The 11,189-nt window shown below is 33.1% G+C and overlaps 1 protein-coding gene across 1 annotated transcript; it reads left to right on the top strand.

Annotated features, from left to right (window-relative positions):
• The first annotated feature begins 2,395 nt into the window (after window positions 1-2,395).
• On the top strand, window positions 2,396-6,745 carry LOC133305969 (pumilio homolog 12-like). Its single transcript, XM_061506237.1, has 6 exons — window positions 2,396-3,150; window positions 3,253-3,418; window positions 3,664-3,830; window positions 5,455-5,710; window positions 6,053-6,157; window positions 6,704-6,745. The coding sequence occupies exons 1-6, from the start codon at window positions 2,396-2,398 to the stop codon at window positions 6,743-6,745; spliced, it is 1,491 nt and encodes a 496-aa protein (XP_061362221.1).
• Window positions 6,746-11,189: the final 4,444 nt, after the last annotated feature.

Here is an 11,189-nt window from a genome sequence, read left to right as displayed (position 1 = left end):
TAAGTATTTCACATACTATTTTAATGTTTCTTACTATTTTCTGCATGAAAAATTGTTAAGCCTATTAATAATACCACAACTTTCTCCATCGAAAATTATTGAGCCTATTAATAATATTTTGTTAAGTCTATTAATAATATTTATTATTATATTAATAAACTAATGAATGGTCTTTTGATATTACCTTATTCAACTTCAACTATAAAGTGTTTGATAAAATATTAAACGTACAAACTCAAATATTTTTCATCTCTTTATCTCTTATATATGTCACAAATACACAGACCACAAAGAGTCGATTGAAAGGCTACTGTAAAAAATATAGATATATAGTAATCTAGATGCAACTATAAGAACAATTTTGTGTGGATAAATATATAAAAACATATCACATTTTTATAAGTAAATTAAAATTTCATACTTCTTCTTTTATAATTAAATTCCTAAATCTGATTTTAATTTTTGTAAATACAAATTTGTAAAATTCAAAATACTAATAACACAAATCCTTGCAAAAAAATAATTATTTACATAAAATGCTGATAGTTAAAGGTTACAAACTGAGCTTGGCCCAGAGGGCCCGCCCTGCCTACCAACACATTTTTATAATTAATTTAAAATTCTACTATTCATTTTTTATAATTAAATTCCTAATTCAGATTTCAATTTTGGTAAATATAAATTTATAAAATTCCAAATACTAACGACACAAATCTTTGCAAAAAAATAATAATTTAATATTTTGTAAATCTAACTATAATAAATGAAAGTTCATCTGTGAGATAAAATATAAAAATCTAGACGCAACTATAAGAGCCTTTTTTGTGTGGATAAACATAAAAATCTATTACATGCTAATAGTTAGAGGTGGCAAACTGGGCTGGGCCCGGAGGTTCGGCCCACCAACACATTTTTATAAGTGAATCAAAATTTTATTGTTCTTCTTTTATAATTAAATTCCTAAATCTAATTTTAATTGTTGTAATATGTAAAATTTAAAAATACTAATGACACAAATCCTTGCAATAAAATAATTATTTAAATAAAATTCTAATAGTTAAATGTTGCAAATTGGGCTTGGCCCAAAGGGCCTGCCCGTCCCGCATGCCAACATATTTTTATAATTAAATTAAATTTCACTATTATTCTTTTATAATTAAATTTCTAATTCAGATTTCAATTTTTGTAAATACATATTCTTAAAATTTCAAATATTAATGACACAAATCCTTACAAAAAAATAACTATTTTTATTATTTCGTATATCTAATTATAATAAATGAAAGTTCATCTGTGAGATAAAATATAAAAACCTAGACGCAACTAGAGTCTTTTTTGTGGATAAATATAACAACCTATTACATGCAAATAATTAGAGGTGACAAACTGGGCTCGGCCCGAAGGGCCGGCCCGCCAAGACATGTTTATAATTAAATTAAAATTTCATTCTTCTTCTTTTATGATTAAATTCCTAAATCTGATTTTAATTTTTGTAAATACAAATTTGCCCACTGACACATTTTTATAGTTAAATTAAAATTTCATTCTTCTCCTTTAATAATAAATTCCTAAATCTGATAGCATATTTTATTGTTCTTCTTTTATAATTCAATGCTGTAATTTTTTTCAACTGAAATATAGAATACGATAGCAACACAATTTTTTTGTAAGTATAAGATTTGCAGTGCGATTAACCAACCACAGCGAACGACAAAAAATTGATCTTTTTTTCCCGTGCATCGCACGAGTAATATACTAGTATCTTTTTATTATCACATGCGACAATCAGGCAATTTTCCCTTTTATTTGTATTTGATTGAGAATTCTAACGCTCTTTTCCAATCAAGTAAAGAAATTAAAGACCCCTTTTTTTATGTTATTCAAGCATTTTATTTGTTTTGTTTGTGGCTTTAAAGGCCGGGAATACAATTTCCTAATTTATACTAAGATTGTCTTCTGACCAAGTCATAAATTTATGGTAGCTGAAAACAAAACGGTGTATTTTAAAAGTATTTCGGAAGAATATCCAAATCAATGCATTTAAAAAAATTCAAATTTAAGGAGAGATGATAATGCCATTAAAAGATAATTGTTTTCTGTTATTGCTATTGCAGGAATGACAAATTAGTATAAGTGGGATCCACCTACCAATCAAATATTCAAATTAAAAGCTTTCCCTGCATGAAAAAAATAAAATAAAATAAAATAAAAGTCCAAAGAGATTTGTACGTGATCAAATCTTGAAATCTCTATCAACATCAATTCCTATAATTCCTTGATAAACCAGGACTCTCATGAATAGTTTCTATATAAATTCAAACACAACCCGCTTTTTCTTCAACTCGTTCTTCTGCTTCCATAGTTTGTGTTTTTTCTGTATTTTTTTTCTCTTTCAATGGAACGCAGAGATTCCACAATGTTCCCTAACAATAATCATCTCAAACCCATCATTCTTGATCCTTCTGTTCAAAATCGCGGTGCTCAAAACGGCACCGTGGTGGAAACCCCTTATCCCTTTCGCCCATGGAATCTGCACCAAGTTCAGAGTTCTGAGTCTTATTGGTTGAATCAGATTCAGAACACTGTTAACCCTACTGTTGGTGTAGAAGCCATTGAGTCTGCTATGAAAGGACTTAACTTGTCCACGAATCACTATTCCCGTGATTTGGGGACCAATGTTTTTGTTCAAGAAGATTGCTATTTGAGTAGTTTAAGGATGCGTGCTGCTGCTGCTGCTGCTGCTGCCCCAGATTGGAGGATGGGAAATTCATTTGAATATCCTAATTGGAATAGAGTTAGGTTATTAGAATGTTACAGGTTAATGATGCAACGCTCACAATCACAAGTGGGTCGTTGTAATTTTAATTCACTTGAAGGTGTGAGGAGAAGGGTGGTTTCAATGGCAGAGGATCAATATGGTTGTCGTTTACTGCAGAGGAAGATTGATGTGGGGACCCCTGAGGAAATTGGAATGATCCTCTCTGAAGTGAAGGATCATTTGCATGAGCTAATGAGACACCCTTTTGGCAATCACGTAGTTCAGAGGATTTTTGAGGCAAGGACTGTCACTGTGGATCAGAAAGATGCAATTTTTTCATTGATTATCCAAGATATGCAGAAACTGAAATATGTCTGCGTAGACAAATACGGGTACCATTACATTTAATATTTCTTAATTTTCTTTGAAATTTTAAAATTCTTTATTGAATTTTATGGAATTCCTTGCGTTCTAATTTTCTTGGTATGATATAGGAGTCGGGCAATGCAGAGAATGCTGGAGCTGAATGTTGAAACCCAAGATAAATTATATGCAGTTTTATGTGCATTTCATCCCATCATTGTCATATTGGTGAAAAATGATAATGGTGCTAATGTCATTGAGCACTGTGTGAAGCTTTTCCCACCAGCATATCAAAAAGTAATGCACACAATAATAATATCCCATTCTTGTGCTTCTTTTGATTACATTACATATGTAATTGTTCTTACATTGCAAAAAAAAAAAAAAAACTTGTTTACACATCCTAGAATGGATACAAGAGATTGTATTTATTTCAACATTGCAGTTAATTAATTATAATAATACTGATTATGTCACACAAGTGAACATGAATAAGACCTTTTTTTTTTCATCCAATTTTTAATTGACGATTTTTCATTCAGGTTATTTTGGATGAAGTTGCAATGAATTGCATTGATATTGCAACAGATAAAAGCGGTTCTACTGCTATTCAAAATTGTCTGGGCCATGTTGATCGGGTACAAGCTATATTTCTGCTGGTTAAAGAAATTATAGTCAATGCTGCAGTCTTAGCAGAAGATAAATATGGGTTTGACTTCCAACTCTCAAAAACTGCTCGTTATATTTTATTGCTTATTTTGTAATTTATTTGCATCCCGTATTTGAAAGGGCAACGATGTTGTCTGGTGTTAACCGGCCGAGCTTTGATCTTAAAAAGCTAAGCCTGTATTTAAATGTGTCAGTCTGACCTAGCCTGTTATCTCTTACGAATATAATTATCGACCTTGGCCTGTCTTATTTACAAAAAATAAAAGTCTGGTTTGACCTGTTAGCCTGTTTAAAAAAAAATAAGACAACAAAATTTTATCCAAACAAAATATACAATCAACAACACTAGTAATTTCATAAATATTCATAAATTCAATGTATATCCAAACAGCATAATATAGAACAAAATTATTCAAAAAATCTTTTTAACCAAAAAAAGGGGTGAAATGGATTGAGGAGAGAGAAGGGACTATTACAAGTAGTATAAAAAATAAAAAATAAAAATAAAAATAAAAATTAATATACTAGGTCGGCCTCAGAGGCTCCAAGGCCGAGCTTTTGAATTGGAGCCTCAGGCCTTTTTATTAAACGAGTTTTTATACAAGTCCAAGCCTGGTTTCAATAACCAATTTCAAACATGTAAGTTCAGGCCTTCACGAGCCGAGCCAAAGGCCCCTGGTTTGTTTACCACCCCTATTCTCTGCTGCTTTTGGATCCTCTCATGTGCAAAAGTGATTATGTGATCATGTTATCTGATCACAATCACTCATTTAAAAATTATACATTTTTCTCTCTTTTATCTCATCATCAATGAGTGGTTGTGATCAAATAACATGATCAGAGGATCACTTTTTCATATGAGAGGATCCATTCCGCGTGCTTTTACACCTTCATATGATTAGTTGTAACTAACTATTTTTTATTTATTTTTTGGGATAACTTTTTTTGTAAAAGGGTGTTTGATAGAATTTTTTTTTTTTAAGATTTTTGGGAAATTAAAGATAATAATCTTATTTACCCACGTTTAATACAAGATTTTTAAATTTTATCCAGAAATCTAATTTTTTTGAATTTTTATTTTGTGTGTGAAATTTTCTAAAATACCATTTAAGAATACCATTCTCTAAAGAGGATGATATTCTAGGATTCCCATGACAAGGGAAAACTTAATACAACCTAACATAGTATTAAGAAAATTAATCCAATATTCCTTGGAATATTTTAGCCTACCAAATAACCTTTTTATAATATTTTCCGAAAACTCAATTTATCACCATATTCCTGAAAATCGTGATTTTCGAATAAATAAAAAATTTGGGTTCTCCCCAAGTGTCTAAAAGTTTGATTACTAACTAATTTTAAAAATTACTAATAAAGAATATTATGTTACTAGTAAGACAAAAAAAAAAAAAAAAAAAAAGCTACGATCAACTACATGAAGAATAAGGTTTTTTTCTTTCTCTTTTTCGTACATGAAAATGAAACAAGTCAGGGATTTTTATTATTATTTATTCAAAAGAATTATAACAATGTAGATTATCATAGTATTCTTCATTCATTTTTTGAACTTTCAGCTTGTAAATTTTGTATATTTATTTTAGTTTGAATGTTCCTTCGTTTTTAATTTTTAATATTTAATAATTTCTTTCTTTATGCCCAAATAGGAACTATGCGGTGAAGGTTTTAGTTGGAATGAAGATGCCTACGGTAAATGCATCAATAATATCAGGACTTCGCGGAAAATATGTTCAATTATCTATGAATAAGTTTGGTAGCCATGTGGTGGAAGATCTCTTGCAATTTTCTGGAGAGGATGCTGCTATTATAATTCGGGAGATTATAGATAGCCGTGAATTCTTGAATGTTCTTCAGCATCCTTACGGAAATTTTGTTGCTCAGAAAGCACTGAATTTCTCCACGGTTTGTATTATTATATATTTCTTTTTTATTTCATCAATTTTTTTAATTTGTGTTTTCCCCTCATAATAAGAAACTTTTTATGAAAATTCCAATTATGTTGTAGAATGTTTTTTAATACAGATCAATAAGTGCTCTTGCTAGCATTCTTTAGTGTTTAATATTTGTCATCCTTTATTTCTTCTCCTGCTTTAATATCTATATCAGGCAAAGAAGCATGTTCTAAATCATAAAATACCGCACATACTCTTAACAATTGTTGATGTTTTGATTCAGAGCTTGTTTCTGTAAAAATTACTTTCACATATATGCTTAATCATTTTTATCTTTTTATGTTTATTGCAGGGTCTTCTGCATAAAAGCCTTCGGAATACCATTTTATCCAATTATGGAAATTTACATAGTCATATTTATGGGAAAAAAGTGCTAGCAGTTGCCAAAGGAAGCAAGGTCCATGGATAAGGGATCACTAAACTGCTGGATTGTTACTTTTTCGTGGGTGATATATACTGCGTGACTGTTTAAGTGTTTATTAATGAGATTTATTAATCTCATGTTATTGGAGATATCTTGTCTCATGTCATAAAGATAAATATGTAGGTCCCTTTAGTTTTATTATTATTATTTTTTATAAAAGGTTGGCATCGTTCCGTATGATTATCTCTATGACATAATGTAAGATGTCTCCGACAACATGAGAAAATATTTTCTCTTTATTAATTTAGTATTGTTATATGTAATTTGGTTTGTTGTTTTAGGGATAGGTTATTGTATCTACTTATTTTTTTATGTTTACCTCATCTATCACTCTCCAAAACCATTAAATAAGAATCTTAATTGACTTTTAACATTTATCTCTTCTCTTGAGATTCTTATCTAACGGTGTTGAAAAATGATAGATAAAATAAACATAAAAATAAATAGATAAAATAATATATCCCGGTAGGGATTTTCCCATTTAGTACTGTTATATGTCTGTTTGGTTTGTTGTTGTAGATAGGTAATTGTCCCATTACTGACTATTTTGTGGAGATGTAATTCTAGATTTGTGCACTGTGCTGCCGCCTCATTAATATTATTGCCATGCACACTTCGAAGTTTGAATGTGGGTTTAGATTCAAAAGAATAATTTTTTTCCATCCATATTCAAGATGTAAGTTCGAGGAATTTTTGCTTGTTTTTTTTGGAACAATGCTTTGCTTTAGGAACAGTGACCATTTTGTCACTGTTCCCAATTTTTTTACCTATATGCCATGCTAACAGTGTTATTTCTCAAACTGCCACGTGGACAAGTTCGCTAGGCAATGTAGCGAACTATGTTTGCTGATGTGTCACGTTCCTGGTGGTGCACACCTGAAGTAGCGAACTTGACTGCAATAAATGCTGACAGCTTTGGCAAGTTCGCTGCCCCTTAAAGCGAACTAGGTGTGCCACGTGTCTGACATGCACCTAGTTTGCTGTAGGCGGAGGTGCAGGCTCTCTAGGGTCTGTCAATCTACCAAACTCAGCAAAGGAAGACAGAGCCTGAAGCGCCTCGTCGTATATCTGACGGTATGTGAATGCTCCCCTTGCCTCGTCCGATGACATGTGAGCAACAGTCTCCATACGGTCACTCTGCGATGTAGAACACAGTAAAATATGTTAAATTAATTTGTCGACGATAAAATCACTCAACAATATGTATAATATGAAACCTAAATGCATACCATATGGGAATGAACCGCCGATCTCTGAGTCATCCACCTACGAGTATGTCAGAAAAACCACTGGATGTAAGTAATGTTGACAGAGAGGTGTCCATCGGATGTGTTAGCCTGAAGTCCCTGTACAACAAGGGCATCTCTCGAATGCCACTACGCTATATACAGACTGTGGCGGTCCTTCCAGTCCACGTCACCCTTACCAGTAGGGGTGACAGTCAGCAGCTCGGAACATGGTAATGGATCGCTCGTGATTGGCGACCTGTATCTAAACTGTCGCAGTACTCGATCAGGCTGCTGGTACACGACAACCTGGTAGTGTATGAGTGGACATATAGCTAACCATCTGCGCGACTCGACGCCTGACAGCAGATGTGCTGGGAATCCATCATAAGGCCTCCACCGTATCCTGCGGCTGGGCATAACGTCAATATGATGACGGTAGCGTCTGATGTGAGAGTAGACGAACTGTCTCGACGTATAAATGTTAAACCTGCAAAAAAATTGCGCAAACAAGATTACCAATTTATATAATGGACATAATAAGCAGTTATACAACAAAGACAATATCCAAATTGGAATAAAAACATGATAATGCAAACAAACAATTACCTGACTCCATATATAGCGTCGGGATCAGTAACCTTAGGGACACCAGGTGAGATGGTAGGGAACCGCGTCCATGCCCACAACTGCAGCAATAAAGCACATCGAATCGACCGGGCTCTGTGACCTTGCATAACTCCCTGCACAAGGTAGCAAGTACGACAGAATCCCAAAAAAATGTCCCCGTCCGCTGGAAATCATCGAAGACTAATAAATATCAGGCCGGGACGAAGCTGGATGCAGTCTCAACGAATAAAATCCCCCCCAATATGCGCAGGATCAAGGCACACATGTATCTCATCCGATCAGCTTCAGTGCCAGCATGGTCTGCGTAATGCAAAAATCTCTGACGAAGAAATGTCAGCGACAACTGGTTCTTATGAAAATCTCGTTGTCGCCTAGGTTGAACTCCCAACAAATCTGTAATCATCTGCTGGAAAGGATGGCCTCCAGCGCGGCCACAGATAACCTCCCCATCCGTGGGCAACCCCAGCAGATGGTGAACATCCTCTAAGGTGATTGTCACCTCACCCATCAGCATATGAAATGTACGCGTCTCAGGCCGCCATCTCTCAACCACGGCCGATATCAACGAGTGATCAATATGTTTACGAAACAGTAATAATTTACCAAAATTTATAAAACATTCAACTATGAATGCAGCTTATACAAAAACAATTTTCACTAACCTCGTGGTTGCGCAAACGCGCAACATGATAAAATCCAGCCTGCTTAAGGTACGACTCGATATCCTCCGATATATCCAGGTGATCATGTGTTGCAGCATGCCTAACATTAAGGACACGATCACGTACGGATGGGTCATCCGATGAGTTCCACACATGAGTGGAAATGGGTTTCTCCAGCAACACAAGGAGAGTACGGTCGGATGGACCCGAGTCGATGAAAGTCTGATGCGGGTCGTGCTGGTCCATCGGTCTATTTACAAAAACAATTATATTACAATTACAAAATTATAATATGTAAAAACTAAATTCTAATTATTAAGAAATAATTAAATATCAAACATCTGGACAATATTCTATAATTCATAAATAAATATTAATTAATAAAAAATTACAACATTAATATACATAGAAAAATGTGCATAATTAAATATTACTTAATTTTATTAAATAATGCATAAATAATATCACACAATTAATGTTATTAAAAAATTAATATGATACAATTACTAATGCTTCTAACCTAAGTTTTCTACCCTAAATAAATTTACATTCACAATTAATATTGTTTAATAATGGGTAATCAATAAATAATATCACACAATTAATATTTAACACTATATTTTCAACTTATAAATAAATATATTTAATATTTTTTTTTTGGTAAACAAAAGGCCTAAGCCCAACAAACAGACAAAACAAACTAAAACCTACAAACTACTGTCCTAAATCTACCGACAGCAGTTAAATCACCAAACAACAGATTCTGAATGCCAGGAGGAGGATCACGTTAAATTTTAAACGGAATGTGATCTTCCAAATCCAGGATATAATTTTCCATCCATTCAGCACAAACATTCCCTTCCCTATACGTATGCAAGAGTTTAACGGACCAGCATCTGTTTAACCATGTCCGTATTCGAGCTATCAAATGACACTCACGGACTGTTGCACCATTTATGGTAAGCACAGTGATCACACTGGATGAATCACTTTTGATAATTATGTTGCGATTCCCCTCTCTCCAAGCCAACTCCAAACCCCGAAGAACACCCCACAGCTCAACTTTGAAAGAGGAACAAGAACCCAATCTATAAGAAAACCCCCCCCAACCATCTCCCTTGGGCATTACGAATCAAACCACCACAAGCAGCTAGATTAGAACTACCTCTTGCTACTCCATCCATATTAATCTTCACTGCATCACTCCTTGGAAATTGCCAGGCAACATCAATTTGCATCGAAGTTTTCTGAGACATATTACCAAGAGCACCACCAGGAACGTGACATATCAGCAAGCAGAGTTCGCTACATTGCCTAGCGAACTTGTCCACGTGGCAGATTGGGAAATAACATTGTTGGCGTGTCTTTTAGGTAAAAAAGATTGGAAACAGTGGCATTTTGGTCACTGTTCCCTTTGCTTTATTTTTCTAAATACCTGGGCTATCGTTGGCTACTTTGCAACTTTCTAGTATAACTTAGGAGGGGGGAATTAAAATATTTTTTTAAAAAAATTAAAAATTAAAAAATCGTTGGCTATCGTTAGCTTTCTACTTTGCAGCTTCATTCACGCCTAAATTGGACGTAACTATTCACACCTAAGTTAAGGGTGACTCACAAGGCATTCACGCCTAATTTAGGCGGGACTCGTCTATTGTTGATATGTGACATAAAAAGTTAACAGTTTAACCGTAAAACTTCAGAAGACCGTAACTTTTGACTCGGGTATCCGAATAAGATAAAAAAAAATTGATTCCACATAAATTTTTGAGATCTACGCAATGACATCTAATTTGATATATTTTATCTCTTACAAACACAGTTCAAAAAAATCCTTCTTCCTTAGAGATTTATAATATTTATTTAATTATTTCCTTTATTAATACAAATTTTTCAAATTGATTTTTTATTTTAAATCACAAATCAAATCTTTATTTTTTTCCTTATTATTAATAATTCTTTAGATTTTTTTAATTTAAATCACAAATCAAATCTTTATTTATTTTTTATATTAAATCACAAATCCATAATTCGGAGGCTTCTGAGTTTAAACGCTCTTATAATACCATTATTGCAAATTTGAACTATGTTTATGAGAGATAAAATATGTCAAATGATGTGTCATTGCGTAGATCACAAAAAGTTTTGTGGAATCAAAATTTTTTTTACCTGATTTTGATACATGAGTCAAAAGTTATGGCTTTTCAAAATTTTACGGTTCGTAAATTGACTTTTTTGTGTCACGTGTCAACACCAAACGAGTCATGCCTAAATTAGGCGTGAATCCTTGTGAGTCACGCCTAACTTAGATGTGAATTGTCACGCATAATTTGAGCGTGAATGAGTACAATAGATCCGTAAATAGTTTTGAAACAACTATATATTCGTAATTATTTATTAAAATAGTAATATTTTAATTTTTTTTTGCCATCACTTAGCATATATGGTTTTTGCTTTCCTCAGCGTTTTGAATTTTTATACTCAATAACA

The sequence above is a fragment of the Gastrolobium bilobum genome, unplaced genomic scaffold (genome assembly GCF_033153095.1).
Source record: "Gastrolobium bilobum isolate Gb01-03AN ecotype WA unplaced genomic scaffold, APGP_CSIRO_Gbil_v1 utg20640, whole genome shotgun sequence".
NCBI classification, from domain to species: domain Eukaryota; kingdom Viridiplantae; phylum Streptophyta; class Magnoliopsida; order Fabales; family Fabaceae; genus Gastrolobium; species Gastrolobium bilobum.
Note: the sequence above shows the minus strand (reverse complement) of the source record. Positions and strands in the feature narration are given on the sequence as shown.